This window comes from Colobus angolensis, unplaced genomic scaffold (assembly GCF_000951035.1).
Source record: "Colobus angolensis palliatus isolate OR3802 unplaced genomic scaffold, Cang.pa_1.0 Scaffold76, whole genome shotgun sequence".
NCBI classification, from domain to species: Eukaryota; Metazoa; Chordata; class Mammalia; order Primates; family Cercopithecidae; genus Colobus; species Colobus angolensis.
Window position 1 is genome coordinate 2,387,295 of NW_012121376.1, and position 20,390 is coordinate 2,407,684.

The window sequence follows — 20,390 nt, forward strand, 5'->3', positions numbered from 1 at the left end:
ACCTCAGATGATCCGCCCACCTCGGCCTCCCAAAGTGCTGGGATTACAGGCGTGAGCCACCGTAACCGGCTGAATTTTTTTTTTTCTTTTTTTTTTTTCTTAAATGATCACAGGTAAGGTTGGGTTCCAGAATTTTCTCCTTAGGAAGGGAAAGGACACCTTCTACCCCCTTATTCCTTGAGCCTGATCCTACAGAAGGTACAATGGCTTTTGGGTCTGGATCCTCAGCCCTTGGGCCTCTGAGGCTGCCTTGGGAGAGGGTACGGATTTGAGAATAAGGTTCTCAGTTTTGCTGGCTGTCTTTTCAGTCTCCCAGGCACATCCCACAGAAAGTTTCTTTTTGTGAAATAATCGTGTGAAATGGGTTGGCCTCGGTGCTTAGAACCATCCCACTGAAGGTGACAGTGGAAAAAATCCCTTGCTTGTCGGTCTGTTTAGGAGATGAGGTCCTTTCACCCGTGTCTTCGTGTGGTTGTGCTTTTCACTGATCATAAAGGCGAGAGGAACTAGCTCCATGTGTCTCTTTCCGGATGGCCATGTGGAACTTGGCATGAGAGTAGGGTTGTGTGGGTTATTTATTGCTTATCGAAGACTTGGTAGCATATACTGGAAATTCAAGCGATGCTGGATTTTTATTATCAGAAGGCGTACAGGCTGTAGCTGAGATTCTGGTTGGGCTTGGATTTGGTTTGGGCAGTTTATCTGACCTCCCTGGGCCCCACCTGGCTCTGCATAGCGAGTAGGGTAGCATCTACTCAAAGTCCCGGCCACAGCCATGGACCAGCACTGGCCCAGGCGAGTTCTCAGTAAGTGGGAACTCGCAGGTTCAGAAGATGCTCTGGGCCTCAGGGGCCTCCACCTCCAGGGAGGTGCTCCCAGAAGAAGGGCCCGATGGACTCATCGGGTTGTGGAGAAGATGCCCTGGCTCAGTCTCAGTCACTTCCCCAAGCGCATAGGTGTTAGGGAAGTGGCCTGCAGACAGCTCCTCCATGCCTTGAAAGCAGAAGTAGCCCCCTCCTGTTTCCCTGTCCCAGTTGGGTGAAGGATGGGAGCCTGCTGGGACAGTCCCAGGTGTGCCTTCACGCAGGGGCAGGCCGTCCATCAGTCTTGCGGGAACACCTGGCCTCATGGGAGACGGTGCCAAGGTCCCTGGAGTGAGGTGGCTCTTCTCCCCATGGCTGTCACTCCTCAGTAGATCAGTGGGGGCGGGTATGCATTTAGGAACCTGTGAGCTGAGATATTGTCCAGCTAGCCTCAAGCCAAAAGCAACCAAGGCTTTGAGAAATCCACCTGGCCCCGCCGAGTCTGTTTCTGGCTGTGGAATGCGATTTGCACCAGCACCAGGTGTCTGGGAATCCCAGGCCTCCGTGTGTGAAGGTGCCAGTCGCACAGGCTGTGACCGTCCCTCCACGTGCCTGCATCTCCTGCTCACTGTGCACTTGGAGGAGCCCTCAGCCTCACTGTCTCCTCCTTTGGCAAAAAGGAGGAAGGAGCAAGGGAACAAAGAGAGGGAGGGAAGAGCCGGAGAGGAGCCAGGGTTTCCCTTCATCTGGAGCTCTGGGTGCGAGATGTCACCCACCCACGCTCAGCACAGGCCCAGGGTCAGGGGGCTGTGGGTGGAAGCAGGAATTGCCACAACCGTCTCTGAGCCCCTCCCTAAGGGTGAAGGGTGGGTTTTGATGGCTGTGGGCTTAGCTGTGGTCAGTGGAATCAAAGGCCAGTGGGCCAGTTAGCAGTGACCACAGTGACCAGAGAGCAGAGGGGCCTGTATGTGTTTTGCCCCAGGGTCTTCAGGCTGCCGCTGCCTCTATCCCCAACTGCGGTGTCCAGAGCGCCCCCCCCACCGCCCGAGGTATCCAGCACCTGTAACCTGTAGCCCTGCTTCTCAGTTCAGGCCTGTTCCAGGGCCCCCCCGGGGTATCCAGAGCCTGTAGCCCCACTTGTCAGTCCAGGCCTGTGTAACCTGGCCCCAGGTTGGGTTTTGGGGTCCCGGCACCCCTCCACCCCCGACCCCCCACAGCTGGAACCCTGGCTCAGCCAGCAAAGGTTCCGCGTGTTTAAGGAGCTGGGTGGGCCCCGGAGCTCAAGCCGTGGGCTCAGTGCAGGCGGCAGCACGTGATTAGCACTGAAATCCGACTTTCCCAGCCAGACATGAAAGTGCCGCTGGCGTCTGGGCAGGTCGCGCTGCGTCACGGGATTCGGGGCAAGGTCGTCGGGGGAGTTCATAGAAGCACATGACCTGAGCCACACAGGAAAGCCTAACGGGCACCGCTGACCCTTTTTTCCTGGATCACAGACCTCTTTCATCATCTAGCCAAATGTGCAGAATCTTGCCCAGAAATGTGTAGCAGCCGCCTTCACACAGAAGGGTGGGCTGTGCAGACCCCCAGGGGCCCAGGCCAGGGTGAGAGTCGCCCCCCGGAGCGTGGTGTCCAAGACAGGGCGCACGCTTGGACTCTCACCTCCTGTCACCAGTTTCCACCCCAGCCTTGGAAGACAGCGATAATCCCCAACTTACACCTGTGGAAACTGATGCAGGAGCGAGCCTGGAGCCACAGGCCACAGTGCCCACCTCTGCACTGAGGCCACTGTTTGTCATTGGGCATAGGGGAGCACACAGCCACGTCTGAGGAGTGTGGTGGGTGCCAGGGGTCTGGGGAGGTGTCAGTCAGCAAGACTGGGTGGCCTAGTCAGCCCGGGTAAGGACACAGGTGGGTCAGAGGCTCGTCTGTGTTCCCCAGCCACCCCGGGGCCCCTAGGAGTGACTGGGAAAGGCCCTCGCAGCTCATCCACCCTTCTCCATCCTTCCCAGACTCACGGCAGGTACCCTGCACAGCCACAGGTTCTGCCCCCCAGTAGGCCTGGCTCTCCCTGGAGCCTCGCCTGGATGGCTGGCCATGGGCAGGCCTTGCCTGGCCCATCTGCAGGGACAGGACACGTGTACGCACGCAGATTGCTAGTGTGTGCCCGCCCGCTCCCCGGAGGCCCTGTGGCAGCACCCCCTTCCCCTCACTGCCCTGTTCCGACAGGAGGGCCCCCCAGCGTCTCCTTCCCTGGTACTGGCCGAGTCCTGAACTCTCCCTCTGGAAAACAGGCCCTCCGGGGTGGCCACAGCACCTGCGTGCCTCCGGGAGCGTGGAGGCGTCTCTTTCTCTGCATCCCTGTCGGTCAGACTGCCCCGGATGGGAGCCATTCTCTGGCTTTGCCCGCCCCTCCCCTGACCTAGGGTTTACCCACTATGTGAGGAACGAGCACCGACCTCCCATTCGGGCCTTGGAGCGTGACGCCCGCAAACCTGATCCCTGCTGAGTCATCCTGACCTCGGGACGGGCCAGCACCTGTCACTGCTGAGACACTACATGTGTGAGCTGCTTGTTAACAAGAAAGCCAAACTCTGTAAAATATTTGAAGAGATTTATCCTGAGTCAAATGTGAGGACCAAGGCCTGGAGGCCCTGAGGACATGTGCCTGAGGGGGTGGGCCACAGCTGGAATTCATACATTGTACAAGAACGGAAGTTACAGGCAGACATCAGTCAGTACATGAAAGGTGTTTGTTGGTTCTGCCCAGAACACCAGAAAGACGGACAACTCCAAGGCAGGGAGGGGCTTCCTGGTCACAAGTGGGTTCAAAGATTTTTTTTTTCTTTATATATACAAACACACACATATATACATATATACATATATATACACATATGTGTGTGTGTGTGTGTGTGTGTGTGTGTGTGTATATTTGTTTGCTTGTTTTTGAGACAGAGTCTCGCTCTGTCTCCCAGGCTGGAGTGCAGTGGCGCGATCTCGGCTCGCTGCAAGCTCCGCCCCCCAGGTTCACACCATTCTCCTGCCTCAGCCTCCCAAGTAGCTGGGACTACAGGCGCCTACCACCTCGCCCGGCTAATTTTTTGTATTTTTAGTAGAGATGGGGTTTCTCCATGTTGGTCAGGCTGGTCTCGAACTCCTGACCTGGTGATCTGCCCACCTCAGCCTCCCAAAGTGCTGGGATTACAGGAATGAGCCCCTGAGCCAGGCCAAGATCTGTGTTTGAATGTTAGTGCTGGTCAGCTGTACCTGAATTCCAGAGGGAAGGGGTATAACAAGGCATATGTGATCCCTCTTCCCCTCGTGACCTGAACTTATTTTATAGGTTAACTTTGGAATCCCTTTGGCCAAGAAGAGGGGTCCATTCAGTCAATTAGGGAGCTGAGAATTTTGTTTTTGGTGTACGTGATGAAACTGCAGCTGGTACACAACCAAGGCCACGGTGACCCGGGGGCCAATCCAGCTTTGTCCCTGTGCTCTCGAGCTGCTGGCAGTCAATGCAGGATTCCGCCCACGGCTCGCATGTGTGGCTTCAGAGCCTGAGGGGTTTTGGGGCCATGTCTTCACCGGGTACCATGTAGGAGCCCTATGAGCTGAGTCAACTGGAAGAGCCGAGGGCCTCTGCAGAAGGCCTGAGCAGGGTCTGGGCTCTGTCCCTGGAGCTCTGAGTCCCTCAAGCTGTGTGACCCGGAGCCAGGTGCTTAACTTCTCTGGGCGTTTGCTTCAGAGCTGGGAGCCTGGGGTGGCTTGGGTCTTTGGCAGGGGTCAGGTAGGGGAGGGGCCAGCCAGGAATCAGACATCCCTGACAGGTGAGGGGACAGGTGAGGAGGGCAGGGCAGGAGCCCTGGAGCACTTGTGCAGCAGCGTCTGGGCTGGTGCAGGCCCTGAGATGGCTTCAGGCCCTGCTCAGAGCTGAGGGCTCCCCATCACCAGGGAGTCTTCCATCACTGCACCTGCAGAGCCCATTGGGATTGGGGAGAGGCCCTGGCCTCCATTTGGAACAGCTGCATCCGCCTGTCGGGTGTACAGGCTGTGCACTGGTTAAGCCTGAGCGCAGAGTCTGTTCAACGAGTTCATTGTGTGGTATTGGCTTCCGCCTGCTGTTGAGTTGGACTGGCCTGGACGCTGGCCAGGAGCCCTCGTGGATTTGGTGCTTCTCTTTGACAGCCGGCATTGAGAAGCCCAGTCAAGTGGCTAGAGCACGAGGGTGAGACTGAGGAGACCTGGATGGCCTCACTTCGCTACCCAGGAACTGCTGTGTGACTTTCAGCAAGTGGGACAACCTCTCTGAACTCTGTTTACCCCAGCTATGAAATGGAGGTGTTGGATTGGCTGCCACAAGTATTCTTCCACCTCCACAATACTGTGACTGGAGCGGGTTTTCACTCCTTTTTCTTGTTAACGTAACTGTTGGAGCTGTAAAGGGTTTGGAGTGGGGCATGGGTTTCTGGGCCACAGATGTGTGAGACTCCGCACTTAGCCGGCAGTGGCAACTCCTTATCGCTGGTGCCCACAGCTTCATCTGTGCCCTGAAGATACTCACACTGCGGTGACTGGTCAGATTAATGGTGATGCTTTCATGGGGCGCCAGAAGACATGAGCGTGAGGTATTTCGCCAATGCAGCAGGAGGCGGTGTCACAGTCTGTTGGAAACAGGAAAGGGAGGCTCAGTCCCTGCATAGGAACTTGCCGGAATTCACACAGCATTTCAGCATGGGTGGTTTCAGAGTTTCAGAGGGAGGGGTGGCTCTTCCTGTTGGTCCTGGTGGTCTCGAGTCAGGACCCTTGGGAAACCCATGTCCAGCAGGATGCTTGCATCTGGAGAACCAAATGAGAAGTTGCGCTTTTCAGGGTCTCCTGCTTACCCTGGGACTTGGGGTGTAGGCAAATTTCAGAACTTGCCAAATCTGCATCTTCCTGGCCTGTTTAAAGTGAATGTGTCAGCTCCATTCTGGACAGCAGCTGATACCCGCCCCTGTGCCAGACAGGACAGTGTGGCTGGGTGTAACTCAGCCCCGGTTAAAAATGGAAAAAAGTACAAAGACATGTGTTCAAGGGCTGGTGACAGAATTTGAAAATGTGACACCAGCCTGTTAGTAATTTGTTTCCACAGAAATCTGATTCAATACTGAGCAGACAGGTGTGGCCAGGGCCTTGGGACCATCTCTCTGCTCTCCCGGGGACATCTACATGTCCGGCCTGGCCCAAAGCAGGGCCTTGTGCTCTGCAGAGACTGGGCATCAAAACTGGAGCCATTTGAAGAAGACCATCCCGGCCAGGCACAGTGGCTCATGCCTGAAATCCCAATACTTTGGGAGGCCAAGGTGGGCGCATCACCTGAGGTCAGGGGTTCGAGACCAGCCTGGCCAACATGGTGAACCCTCGTCTCTACTAAAAATGCAAAAATTAGCCAGGCTTGGTGGCAGGTGTCTGTAATCCCAGCTGCCGAGGCAGGAGAATCACTTGATCGCGGAGGCAGAGGCTGCTGCTACTCGGGAGGTAGAGGTGAGAGAATGGCTTCGACTCAGGAGGTGGAGGTTGCTGTGAGCCAAGATTGCACCATTGTACTCCGGCCTGGGCGACAAGAGCGAGACTTTGTCTCAAAAAAAAAAAAAAAAAAAAAAAAAAAATGGAAACGCTACCTTTGCTTCCCTGCCCTGGAGCTGCATCGTTTTCCTTGGGGTTTCCGGACCACTTTGACCTCTCTGTGGCCAACGATGGCAGGGAGGCGGGTGGGTCTGGAGCCCACATGGGCAGGCTCAGCATTCCAGCCCATTCTGAGGTGAGGTTGGCCTTGGGTGAGGACAGGGGTCACTGGGTCAGACACGTTCATTTTCTGGAGCCCAGTAGACGTGACGTGTCCATCAGGAAAGCGCCCGCCTGTGCTGGGGGCGCTCCGCCAGCCTCCCTGGGACCTTGTTCTGTGCAGATGTGTTCTCTCCCTCTCCCCCCACCTGCCTGATCAGAAGCTCTGGGTTTCCACCCCCCGCACTGCTTTTACAAGCCTCCCCGGGGGATGACATGGGAGGTGGTGGGGGCTATCAGTGGAGAAGGTGGAGGTTTGCACTCAGAGCAGGGGATGTTTAGACTTGAAGGGGCCAGGCAGGAAGGTACTGGTTTTACTAAGCCCCATGTTTATTGGGCACCCACTAAGTTCGGGACCCTGAGTGTACCGAGTGGATTCTGACAAAGAAGCTGTCGCAGGAACCCCAGCTTGCTGCAGAGGGGAGCCCAGGCTCCCCGGCTGGTTGTCAGGGTTACCAGGTGCTGGCTCGGCTAGGGGCTGCAGGCTGCGCTAGGTGGGACTGGGCTGGGCTGGTACCTGTGCCTGGTGTCGGCCCAGCTGTAGTTGCAGTGGTCAGCTGCCGCTCTCCAGCCCAGTGCAAACAGCTGTGCCAGGTGCAGCCTGGGGGACCAGGCTGCGTGGGCTTCCTGCAACTGGTGAAGCTGCCAGCCACTTCCTCTGTGCTGTCTCCAGCAGACAGTTCTGGGTATACAATCCTCATTTGCCTATAAAGCAGGCCTTGGACCATCTCTGCCCCAGCCCCAGTGTTGGCCCTTTGTACGAACAGACTCTGAAACCAACAGACTCTGAAACCGTGCTCAGAACGCACCCTCTCTTTAAAAGACTCCTGGAGGCAGTCCCTGGGGGCCTGGCAGTAGCACCTGTTTCTGTTGGGCCTGAAAATGACAGAAGGGACTGACGGATGCCCGCCTGGGGCACTCACAGTGGCCGTGCTTGGACTTGAAGGGGTCCCGGAGGATCATGTTTATTGGGTGCCCCCACTTACAGACAGGCCAAGGTGCTGAGCCCTGCAGGACTCACTGCTCTGTCCAGCTCGGGGGCAGGTGAGGACCGGCGGCCCAGGGAGCGGCCTCTGGGGCCAACAGAGATCATTTTCATTGTGGCTGGCCCTGAGCCTTATCCACGCACGCTCCTGTACCTGGTCCATGTTTGTTACTTGAAAGAATCAGGCATTAGTCTGTGTGGGGAGGGTTCATGGGGCCTGCAGGGTCCCCACCCAGCCTGGACCCACAGGTCCCACCTGCTCTCCACATTGAACGTGCCTGTTACTGGCCCTTCCCCTACCCTCTCCTCCAACACTGGACCCTGGGCGATCGTCCCTGTGTCTGTGGCGGGATTTTACCAGGAGCTGGACAGAGTTGGGGCCAGAAGACCAAGCTGCCAGCATCAGGGGAGGTGAGCAGGGTGAGCGTTCACGGGCCGCCGACGTGAGCGTTCACGGGCATCAGGCAGGGGAGGCAGGCACCTCAGAGAATCGCCTCCCCACGGGGAGAGAGGAGAGGCCAGGGGCCAGGAGAAGGCAGCCTCTTGGTTTACAAGTTGTGGGTGTGTGTGAGGGAGCGGGGTTGGGGGATCAGCCTGCGGTATGCACCTGTCCCATCTGTGGGCCCTCCCTATTCAGGCACCTTCTTGCACGGTCTGTGAGGTCAGTATCACTGCTGGCCCCACCCCAGAGATGGGGAGGCACAGGGGGTGGGGGTGTCTGCCACCTCATGCCGGATGGTGGCAGGCTCCCCAGGACACCCCAGCTCTGAGCGGGGCAGGTGGCGAGGGCAGTGGGAGGCCTTGGTGCCCACGTCAGAGTCCTGAGGAGAAGTGGGCTGGCCGCGTCCCCAGTCCCTCCTGCATGAGCCTTAGGACATCTGAAGTGGCTTTTAAGTCAGGACCAGGACCACGGCTTGAGCCTTGCTGTGACAGGTGTCCTGGCCGAGGCCCGGGCGCTGGCTCTGGGTGTGGCTGGGGCTGTCCTTCCTTCACCAGGCTGTGGGCCTTGCTGTCAAGGCCCACCTGAAGATGAGGATGTTTCTGTGACTCAGATGGCCCTGGGGGGTGGTGGGGACACAGGTGAAGGGAGGAGGAAGGCAGGGGTCCCTCCAATGCACTGCCCCGAAGGGACCCCGGCTCTTTGGGAGCCCCTGCCAGCCAGCCAGGTGGGAGGCAGCCAGGTGAGGACGAGGAAGAGAGCACCCCAGACTGGGAGGGGTCCCCAGCTCAGCCTGCCCGGCTACCTGTCCATCAAGCCAAGCCACACCACGGGGCTTGATCTCCCAGGATCACCGGGACGGCCTTTATCTCCCGGCCCAGCTGTCCCCACAGGCCGGCATGGCCACATTTATCTGGGGGTGGCTGGCCCTGTGTGCTCAGCCTCCTCACTCTGACTCGGGGCACAGCCCTGCCGGTCTCCCTGCTGTATGCTGCCGGGGCAGCCAGCAGCCCCTCCGTGGTGTCGACACTGAGGCTGGGGAGAGGGCAGGTGCCAGCAGGGCTGAGGTTCAAACCCCAGACTTCTCCCATGACTGCCTCGCCTCCTTAAGGTCAAAAGGTACTGAACCCAGATGAATTCATGGATTTAAGATTTTATTTCATCTTAAAACTTTAAAAAAGGACACTGGAGAATAACGAAGCCTTTGTTTACTCATCACTCAGAGTCAGTGACCATTAATATGTGTGTTCTTGTTATAAAAGGAATACATAGATAGATAAGGTCCCATTTGTCCTGTGGCCGTTTTACTCCCCACCTGACTTCCAACACACAGCCCCCGTCTGCCCTGTGGTTATTTTTAATGTCAGGAGATGATCCAGTGGCACCCGCCGGCCCCTCAGGACTGTTTTTGGTTGGGGAGCAGCTGGGTTGGATCTGGGCAGACAGGGTCAGGCTGGCAGGGGGGCCCTGGCCTCTGTCCCACCCACAGTGACAGCCCTCGTGGCTGGTTGGGCACTTCTGGGCAAATCGCTGCCTTTCCTGAACCCCCCAACCCCCTAGCAGACATGATAGCTGCGGGGGCCGTGCTCAGTGTCCGGCAGCGCCTGTCTGGCTTCTGGAGTTCAGTGGTGGCAGCGTGCCGCGTGTCCCTTTTGGGGAAAGGCCTGAGTGCAGCTTGGCCACGCCTACTCCCGCCTCCCTCCCGGCATGAATGAGCGAGTGATGCAATCAGCCGGCCTCTTGCAAATCCGGAAATCCCTGGCTTGCCCGCAAGGTCCCCGAGGCCCAGTTTCTTTTATGGACACCCCCACACACACGCACACCGTGAGGAAATGGGACTGTCAGGTCAGGACCTGCCCCCTCACCCTGTGCGGCAGAGAAGGAACTGCCTAGACCCACTGACCCCACCCTGCTGGGCCCCGAGGGTTAGACTGGAGAGCTCTGGACTGGTAACATCTCCATGTCCCTGGGAGCCCTGGGAAAAAGGGGAGTTTCCCACTCTTCACCTTCTCTTTGGATGAGGAGTGGAAGGGAATTTCAAGTATTTTAGGAATAGCAGCAAAAACACTGACTTTCAGACATTTTTCAACCAGACTTTCCTGGTGTGTCGTAGCCATCTCCACGCTGGCATCCACGCAGTTGTGGTGGGGTGGTTAATTTCGGAGAGATAGGCAGGCAGGCGGGCGGCCCGTCCCGCACCTCAGGACGTTTCCCGTCTGTTTGCTGGCTGGGGTCATCAGTTAGTTGGCGTGGATGTCTTTCCTGGGGTCTGTTGCTGAAATTCTAAAATTCCACAGGATTTGTTCAGCTGCGGAAAAGCCACTGGAGCCCCCAAGACCTCGGCCGGCCAGACCTTTCTGAGCGTTACTCCCATGGGGAAAGAGGGAAGAGCCTGCGGCCTTTCCGACGCTCTCACCTTCCCACGGTCTGAGCAGCGCGGTGCCGGGAGGGCTGCGAGAGCCGCGCTGTGCGGGTGGCTCGGGCCGGGCCCTTGCCCACTTCGGGGGTGTAGAGGTTCCCACTGGCAGATTTCAAGCTCCTAAAGCTACAAATCACCTTGTGGGCACAGAGGGGTGAAGGGTAGTGCAGCAGGCAGTGAGGGTGTCGGGGAGTCAGTGCCTCGGGGTTAATAGGCTTTTACTTCATTTTAAGTTGTGGGGGTGGCTGTTTCCCCACCAGCTCACAGATCCCCGAATAGCAGCTCAGCCTGCCCACATATTGCAACAGAATCCCCCGACACACACACACACACACACACACACACACACTCTGGCTCAGAGCTGGGTGGGTGCCTTATAGGGCCCAGGAGGACTTGCTGGTGTCTGGAGACCTGTCCGAGCGTGCCTGACCCCACGTCTCAGCGCCTTCTGGGGCAGGGGTCCCGGCCATCTGTGTGGAGTCACTCAGGCTTCTGAAGCACATGGTGCTGTTTTGGGTTTCGTCGTATGCCCCCAAAGCAACAGGGCAGCAGGGTCAGCTCTGCTCACCACAGGCCCCTGTGGCCCCTCCCAGGCTGCGCCAGTGCCCCGCCGTCCCCAGGTGACTGGCCAGGTCGTTCCAGGATAGCGGAACAACCTGCTTCTGTTGGAATCCACAGAAGAGCCTCTCTGAGGAAAGGGCCCCGGCCTCATGGAGTCTGGCAGCCAGGCTGTGCGGGGCTCTCACAGGCAGGCACGTCAGAGTGCTAAGTAGGCACAAAAAGGTGTAATGGGCACCTTCCAAGCGGCAGGGTCACCTTGCTCACCTGGGTCTCTGGAGGCAGCGACCCCACTCACAGCCCTGACTATAGGTGGGACTCCGTGGCCTGGTGTTGACCGGGGGGCGGGGGTGAGAAAAGGTCCCTTACAACACTTGAGGGGCACCTGGTTTATCAAAACAGGTCCCAGAAAGTCAGAACCTGCCCTAGGGTCTGGCACGGGACTGGAGCTGTTTAAGGAGCTTGTTTTTTTTGGTGGACCCAGCCCTGGCCCTGGGGTGGGGTTGGGGTCATCACATCCCAACCTCCCCCAGAGCTGGCATCTGCCCGTGAAACTCACTGCCACCCTCTTGTCTCCACAGTGCTGCTCACGGCCGTGAACTGCTACAGCGTGAAGGCCGCTACCCGGGTCCAGGATGCCTTTGCCGCTGCCAAGCTCCTGGCCCTGGCCCTCATCATCCTGCTGGGCTTTGTCCAGATCGGGAAGGGTGAGTACGTGCCCCAGGCCCCACCGGCAGCCCCTCGAGGCTGTGTGTCCCTCACAGGGCATGAGGTCCCAGTCCCCGGTTGCCTCCCAGTCCGCAGCTCTGAAGCACCGTACAACGTGGAGACTTCCCTCTGGGAAAATTACCCAGCAAGTGAAATCCTACCCAGAGGGGACAGGAGTGCTCCCATGGGACAGCGTGGCCACCACTGGGAGGGGCTCTGGCGGTTATCTGGCAGTTATTCTTTTTTTACGCTGTGATGTCTGTGAGGCTTGAGTGCCCAGCTGGTGTGTTGTAACCTCACCTGGGGGGATGTGGGACATTCCAGGCCCGGCAGGGCCCGTGCCTGCCAAGCTGACCTCCCTTGCGCCATCTCACCCTGGGTCTGTCAGAGTCCCGTGTGCTGTCGCTCCCCACCCTCCCCCGACGGGGCCACGCTCCTGGTCGTGCTGTGATTTATTCATCATTCCGTGGGCAGGCGTGAGATTGTCTCCGTGTTTCTGTCTGCTTTTTAAAGAAGATCAGATAAGCGTGGAAAACAAACCTGGTAACCCCATCACTCACGTGTGTCCACTGTCAGCATTCGGGAGCAAGTGAGAGCAGCCTGGCCCACAGGTTTTCAGACTGGCTGGCCCAGGCTTTGTTCTTGTGCTGTGTGATCTTGGGGAAATCACTGACTGAGCCTTTTTCCCAGCTGCTTTCTCTTGGGGGCTGCTGGGAGGAATAAAGAGAATGAGTATGAAACAGCCCCCGCCCCCTGCACCTGCGTTCTCTGTTGACATGGACTGACACAGTTGGTATTTTGCTGGGTGTCTCTGGACCCTTGAACACACGCCCCGTAGATCTGTGTCCTGTGTCCGCCTGCAGAGCCTCCACCCTTTCCGCACTGCCATTCCGCAGTGAGATTGGGCTGGGGTTTCACAAGCAGTTCCCATTTGTGTGGTCACAGACCCTGAGACACACTGTCCTGGGCACTGGATCCCACCCGTGGTCGGTTACAGTTGAAGTGGAGGGCCCTGTTGCTTGAGTGCAGCATGGGTGCCTCTGTCGGCAGTTCCTTCTGAGTTTGTCTCCATCCATGCTGGAGCCAGCCTAGGAGCAGAGCAGTTAGGAGCTGGCCTCATTCTCTTCTCTCCCAGAGCCTCAACTGGAGATATCTCCAGCCCTGGAGCTGTGGAGCTGTCACTGGGTGCCTGGCGGATGCACCCTCTGGTGACTTGGAGTCACTGATGGCTGCAGAGAGGCTGCCTGGTCCCACGTGGCTGTAGGGGAGGCAGGTAGGACCCCAGGGCTGCAGAGGACAGGGCGGGGACCTTGCTCCTGGAGGCAGGGAGGCCCCCACCTAGCAAGCTGTGAGCTACCCTGCTGCCCATGCACGGCCAGGCCAAAACAAGCAGACATGAGGACGCTGCCTCCTGCATGGGGCCTTGCCTCAGGGCTGGGCTGCTGTCTTATGTGCACTCTGCCACTGGTGGGCTGTGAACTGAACGGGTGCCCAGCAGCACCCAGCACCCAGTGTGCAGCTTTAGCCCGGCCTCCGCCTTGCTCCCGGCGCCCCCTGCTGGCCACACACGACACTTCGCCTTAGGGACAAAGGCCGGTTGCAGTTGGGGAGGGGTCTCTGCACCAAGCAGGTAACCTGGGGCTGTAGGGGGATGCAGCGCCGGCCTATACTGACCTCACGACAAGGAGGCGAGCTCCAGGGGCTGGGGCCAGACTGTCTTTATCAAACACATCAATCTGTACAAAGCCTGCAGCAGGCGTTCATCGAGGGGAAGTCCCACCCGATTCTCAGGTGGTTCTGAAAGGTGGCCCAGGTCAATATGCTTCAGGAGCTCGAGCCCATCCCCCATGCATGTGTCTGACCAGGGATTCTCAGAGTCACCCGGGGTACCAGAGCCACCCAAGAGCTGGCAGGACAGGGCTGGCGGGAAGTCCCAATTCTGAACCTTCCTGGGACCTCAGGTTCCAGCACCTTACTCAAAACAAGACTAGCTCATTCCATGGCTCCCGGGCACTCAGAAGTTGCCCAGGGAGGTGGTTGGGCCTGAGTAACATGTTACAGGCAGGAGACAAATCAGCCCTGTGCCTCCCAGAAGGTGTGCACGGAAGGGTCCTGTGCCTCCCAGGAGGTGTGCACGGAAGGGTGCTTTGCTCGTGAAGGCCTTTGCTTGACTGCGCTCATCAGGTAGCCAGGAAAGATTTAGGAGGGGAATGTGATTTTTGTAAAAAGGAATGTCAGTAGGGAGAGCAAAGAGCCTTTTGTTCAACTTGAATACATAACTGACACAGTGCAGCGTTTGCAGAATTCCTGTCTCCTGTTTGGCTTCAAGATATTTATTTTGTTACCTGATGAATGCCTTGCTTTTAGAAGATACATTGTGTTGATCTTTGTCCCAGTTGTCGAGCTTTATAACCCCAAGGGCACAAAGCCCTTGGGCAGCTGCCCCCTCCCCTCGCTGGTACCTGGCAGCAGAGCCCGCAGATACTTCAAGGCAGAGACTCCGGCCCCAATTTTGCAATGATTGGTCAGTGACCCTTTCCGAGCCTGGAGAATGCAGCGAAAATCTGGCAGAGCAGACCTGGCTCACACACCTGTCCCTGCCTGTCCCGCATCCTGGGTGCCCTGCTCCATCAGAGCTGAAAAGGCTCCTCTTTGCTGCTCTTGGCCCCCAGGTGGGCTCTGTCCTGTGGAAAGGCACTGGTCCTAGGGTCCCGGAGGCCGTTGGCCGACCGTACAGCCTCTTGCCTGTTTCCTCCTTGTCGGGGAACTTTGTGATCATCCCTTCCCAGTTGGCCATCTACAGAACTGTCTTCTGTCCCATGTGCTGCATCTATGCCAGGTCCCAGCGAAGACATGGCCCTGCATCCAGAGCTCGTGGGGGAACATGAGAGCCATAGGCAGGTGAATGGTGAATGGGAGAGTCGCAGTGGGGCATAGGCAGGGCCCTGGTGCAGACCAGAAAAGCCCTTCTGAGGGGTTGGGCCTCCCGGAGATGTGGGCTGGGAGGGGCAGCTGAGTGAGTGACAGGGACCAAATCTGGTCAGGAGCCCTCACCTCTGCGTCTTGGGGGAGCCACGGCTGCCCCTAGGCTGGGGCGTGAGGACAACGCAGGCTTAGGTGTCACACGAGGTTCTGCAGTTAGTCCCAGCCTTTTTGAAAGGGGAGACAGTACTCAAGTTAGGTTTCAGATCTGACCCACCGTCCCATGACGCCCACGCTCAGGCTGTTCCCTAAGGAGAAGGGTGGCTGGGCCCTCGCCTGCAGGGTGGAGGGCGGGAGCGAGTGCACAGGCTCTGCTGTCTGCTGTCCGAGCCCAACAGCGGCACCATGTCCCTCCTAGAGGACACAATGGGACGCTTTGTGCTTTTGCTCAGGCTGCAGCAGTCGGCGGCAGAACAAACTAACCTCTCCTTGAGCAGTTACACAGTGGATAGTTGGGCAGATTAAAAAAAGGTTCCGTAAAAACTTTCTTTTCCTTCTCCTCCCACGTTGTACTATTGGAGGTCATTATTCCCTGGAGCAAGATTTGCCCTTTCACTGTGTCCACAAAGAGGAAAGAAAGCCACAGCCAGCCAGGGCGGCATGCCTCTTGCTGTCCTTCGCCCCCGGAGAGGAAAATGCTTCCCCTGCGTAGGGCTCAGACCCCCACCGAGTGGCCTTGCTGGGCTGCTGGGCCCTGGGGTCCCGGTGGCTGAGACCCCTGGATGTGACCCGCATCCATGAATAGGGCACTTCTGGATGGTCCCGTGTCCCAGGCGGAAAACACGTGTGTGCCACTGGGCTGTGGAGGGGGGGACTGCATCTGTGTGTCACATGACAATTTTGAAATGATGATTTTCCTTTGGTTCTTCAGCTAGTGGGGCCCCTTAGACCCAGAGAAGTGGGGTACCCTGCCCCAGGTCCCACAGCCATGAGCAGTGGGCAGGTCCCTCCCCACCCCCACTGTGGCCCTGGGTGCCGTGTGCAGGGTCGTGCGCTGCTGGCGGAAGGCCCACACCTCTGTTCCCAGGGTGCGCAGCGCTGGGCCTGTCTGCTCTGGGAGGTTCATGTGGGCTCTGTGTTCCGGGAAAGGCTGACGGGACAGTCTGTCCTGAGAGGCTGCGGGTCTGGAGGACATCTCTTCTCAGACTGGTCCCTGAGCTTTGCTGAGCTTCCCTGAAGGCAGCCCCTTGAGCCCCTCCCCCTCTGTCCTGAGGAGCTTCCTGGAAGAAGAGGTGCTGCCACCCTCATCTGGCCCTCATCCGGCTGGGGGTGTGCGGCCTCGTCTTGGTCCCTCCTTCCCGTGGGTGGGGGCATCCGGCCCCCAGGCAATGTTTCTGACAAAGTCCTCTCAGTGGTCACAGCACATGCCCAACTGCTGGGCTGTTCTGGTGGGAAAAACGTTTCACCCACACCTTGGCTGGCTGTGGCTCTGGGGTATGGAGGGGTCATCTCGTGGGGGGTGGATGGAGAGGCCCCCCTGGGCTGTGGCTTAGAGCCGTTCCTTCTTCTGGGCCTGGCTTCACCTGAGTGTGTGCGTGGACCCCGAGCTGGGCTTTCAGGCACCCCCAGCAGAGCTCAGCCCAGCCTGCTCTGACTCCCAGATTGGGACTGCAGGCTTCCGGGGCGCCCTTCTGGAGAGAGGGCAGGGGCAGGTGCTGGTGCTCGATGGGCGGCTGCCTTGGGATTCTAGTTTTGCCGCCCGCCCTGGCCAGGGTGAGTCTGAGCCTTGGTGCCCTCCCCTGGGAAATGGGCTGTCCTCTCTTGCAGGGAGGAGGCCAGGCTGAGCGCATTCCCCGCATGGGAGCCGCAGCCATGCAGGGTCTAACAGCCCCTTTTCCTCACCTCACGCCCCAACTGCCACTTTCTCCGGGGGTGACAGCAAGAGTGGAGCAGGCCTGGGTGGGTGGGTCTCAGCCTCAGAGGGTCTGGTGCTGAAGCCCTGCGAGCGGAGGCCGGGGGAGAGTCGGTGAGAGGCCCTGGGCCGGGTGCTCAGCCTCCTGGCTCCTCGACGCCCCCTCGCTGTATTTCCTCGTGGGACACGGGCTCTCTGGGGCTCCTCTGGTGTGGAAGAGAATCCTGTCAGATCAGACCCCACCCTGAGGACGCCACTTACCCTTACTCCGTAGAGGCCCCATGTCCACGTACAGCCACACCGGGGTCAGGGCTTCCACGTCTGAGTTTTGGGGGATGGGATGGAGCTTCGGGCCCCACTCCCCTGGCAGGAAACAGGGCGAGCCCCAGGGCCTCAAAGTGAACCCCAGCTGGGGCCAGGCTGTGTTAACCGAGGGAGGAGTCGGCCACTGCTCTGCCTCGAGCTGCCAAAGCTCACTTTCCAGAGAAGCTTCCAGGCTGGCCTCCCTGTGGGGTACGCCAGGGCGTCTCTCTGTGAGGCGTCTCAGACAGGCTGAGGGTCATGCAGGGACAGACAGGACACTGCACTCAGGGGCGCCCAGATTGGTGCCAGGCTCCGCTCCAGTCAACCTGGGCCTGGAGCCAGGGCTGCGGCATTGGCTGCCCCAAGGGCAGGTGCTTTGCGACTCAGGGCACCTCTTTTGGGCCTCGAAGGCCTCGCAGTTGATAAAGGACATTTGACCTGCTGCTTGCTCTGGGAGCTCTGAGTGCGTCCTGGGCCTGCCATGCTTCTGTGCCGTTGGCCTCGGGAGGATGACAGGCTGGGGAAGTTGGGGCTCTGCCGGCGCCGTGTGCTGGGATAGAATCAAAGGATAGAACAGGGCTTGTTTTCCCGCTGCCTTCACCTCCCGGTGCCCTTGGTCAGATGCGTGGACGGAGGCCAGAGCGGCCACGGTTTTGAAAAGGTGAGTGTGGGAGGCGGCGTAGCCACAGCCCCGTGCTGGGGACAGTTCTTAGGGTCTTTTCTGGCCTGTGGAACTGGAGAAAGCTGTTTTACTTCTGGCGTGAGGTTGGCAGCCCTAAGCAAAGAGCCTACTCCTTCGTGAGTTTCCAAGATGGACAGGCACTGTTCGTGGTCAAAAAGTGCTGTCTGGTCACTGCCAGAATCCCCAAACCCAAATTCCTGCCCCATCACGGTTCCCAGACGTCAGATGGCCAGAACGAAACAGGCATCTGAAAAGTGGCGCCGTGGCCTGGGGTGGGCAGACCAGAGGAAGCCCCAGGTGTGGTCCCCAGGTGGGGCCTGGGCTCTGGACCGAACCCGTGTGGCAGTCACTGCATGTCCTCCCTGAGCCCACAGGGCAGCTAGCTCCAGGGTACTGACCACAGGGGGCTCACAGCCCCCCAGCCCTGGCCGCAGCCAGCCCCCTCTTAGATGAGGAGCCATTGACTGTGCACTCGGCTGGTGACTGAGCTGCAGCTGTCCTGCCCCGACCGTATCGGACGCACTGAGAAGCCAGGGAGGTCTCCCCTGGGTGACACAGTTGGCCCCTCGTGTGTGGTGACAGATGCCCGCAGACTGGCTTTGGCAACAGACATACAGACGGTCCCGGTCCTGGCAGCCAGAGGTCCAGACCCAGGGTGCCACCTTCCCCTTCCAGCTGCCCGTGGCTCCAGGAATCCTCGGCTGCTCCGGCTCTGCCTCGCCTGGGTCTGTCTCCTCCGTGTCATTGAGGATACTTGTCATTGGCCTTAGTGCCCACTCTAATCTGGGATGATGTCATCTCAAGGTCCTTTGCTAATGACACCTATGGAGACCGCATTTGCAGCTAGGGACACATCCCTCAGCTCCACCGGACGTGAATTTGAGGGACACTGTTCAGCACATGCCACCTAGAGCCCCAAGGGGCCGGAGTGCAGAGCGGTTGGAAGGCGGAAGGCCCTGGCACAGCGGAAAGTCCACACGTGAGGAGCGACTGTGTTTCCAGGGCAGGGCCCCCTCAGCCCTGAGGTTCCGGGGTGCCCTCCCTCTCCACATTCCCATGTTCCCAGGCTGGGCAGGCGGCTCTCTCCAGGGACGCAGCGTTCACGGGGAGACGTTGTCCTCTGAGTCAGGAGCCAGAGGGTTGGCCACCTCACGGAGGACGGGGGAAGATCCCGTTCCCACGTGTGTCTGGCCACTGGGCTGTCCCCGGGCCCTGTCAGCAGGATGGCTTTAGACACGGGCGGAGTCTCCCTCCAGCCTCCGGGTGCATGGTTCCCATGGCCACATCTGTGGGACTCAGGGATCAAGGCCACTGTTCCCTGAAATCATCTCCCCAGGGCCTTTGGAGCGTTCCCACCACAATTACCCCTTTCTCAAAGGGACCCTGCTGACGAGGCAGAGGCTGCCGTGCCCGGGTCACCGCGTGTTTTTCTGGTTTGCTGCTCCCTCAGGGTTTGGCTGTGCCTTTGCTTTCATGGCAATCCCACCAGCCCCTGAGGAAGATGCCTTTTAGGGACAAGGAAGAGGCTGGAAGGTCCCATTCAGGCTCCGCGCTGAGCCTGTTCTCGCGTCTCTATGGGCTCTGGCAAATGTCACCATCTGTCCACGGTGATTCTCTTTCTCCCTTCCCTGTCACGCTGTCCCCCTTCCCGTGGGTGGAGGCTGACTGGCTAGCAGACTGCCAGGTGTGGAGGCTGGGTGACTGCTGAATGAGTGGGCCGCTCAGCCATTCCTTCCTGTCCTGCCCAGTGCCCGGGGCTTCATGTCGAAGCCAGGACCAAGCCCCAGTCTCGGGTCCGTGGGAGAGCCTGAACCGCTGCCTTCCTGCCGTCCCCCGTGAGGGGTGAGGAGTGGGTCTGCCGGCTGTACCCAAGGCTGTGAGGTTGGGGGATGTCATTCCTCTGTGCATATCCACCGACCTCCAGGACCTTAGACACAGGACAGAGAGAGGCCCTGGACAAGCTATAGCCTAGGAGGTCCCTGCAGGGCATCCCTGGCCACACTGTCCTAAGAGTGGAAGCCACATGAGTGGCTTGAGAGGGGCCCTGCCGAGCCTCCCTAGCTGGAGCTTGTCCAGGCTGGAGTGTAATGGCGTGATCTCAGGTCACTGCAACCTCCCGCCTCCCCGGCTCAAGCCATCCTCCCACCTCAGCCTCCCAAAAAGTTGAGACTACAGGTCTGCCACCACCACACCCGTCTACTTTTTGTATTTTTTGTAGAAATGGGGTTTGGCCATGTTATCCAGGCTTGTCTCCAACTTGGGCTCAAGCGATCCACCTGCCCCAGCCTCCCAAAGTGCTGGGACTACAGGTGTGAGCTGCCACACCCAGCGCAGGGACGGTTCTTAAGTCTGTGCTTGGTCAGAGTGGCTGGTATTTCTTTTCTTGGAAGTTTCAGAGGCTGCAGAATGGAACTGTGCACCCCAGGGAGCGCCACTGTGTGGGAGGTATCTGTCCCCAGCGCTGTAGTCATGGGGATGACTGTGACCACAGAATGGAGTGAGACGCTGATTAAAACATTAAAGTTATCCATGCCTGGCCTGGTGTGGTGACTCACACCTGTAATCCTAGCACTTCGGGAGGCCGAGGCGGGTGGATCACCTGAGGATGGGAGTTCAAGACCAGCCTGGCCAACATAGTGAAACCCTGTCTCTACTAAAAATACAAAAATTAGCCAGGTGTGGTGGAACTCTGTCTCAAAAAAAAAAAAAAAGTTACCCAGGCCTTAGGGCTGCCAGTGTCTGGCTCCTGCCTGAAGACCTCATGCCATGTCAAGCCAGCACATTGTCCTTAGCAAAATCAGCCACCCTCTGTGTGGGATCAGCTGCCTTTCCTGTT

The 20,390-nt window shown here is 58.6% G+C and overlaps 1 protein-coding gene across 1 annotated transcript in view; it reads left to right on the forward strand.

Moving 5' to 3' along the window:
• Positions 1 to 20,390, forward strand: part of SLC7A5 (solute carrier family 7 (amino acid transporter light chain, L system), member 5) — a 43,225-nt gene that overhangs the window by 11,223 nt on the left and 11,612 nt on the right. The window contains exon 2 of the mRNA XM_011928018.1: positions 11,609 to 11,734. Coding sequence (XP_011783408.1) covers positions 11,609 to 11,734 — 126 coding nt within the window. The remainder of the gene's footprint in view (positions 1 to 11,608; positions 11,735 to 20,390) is intronic.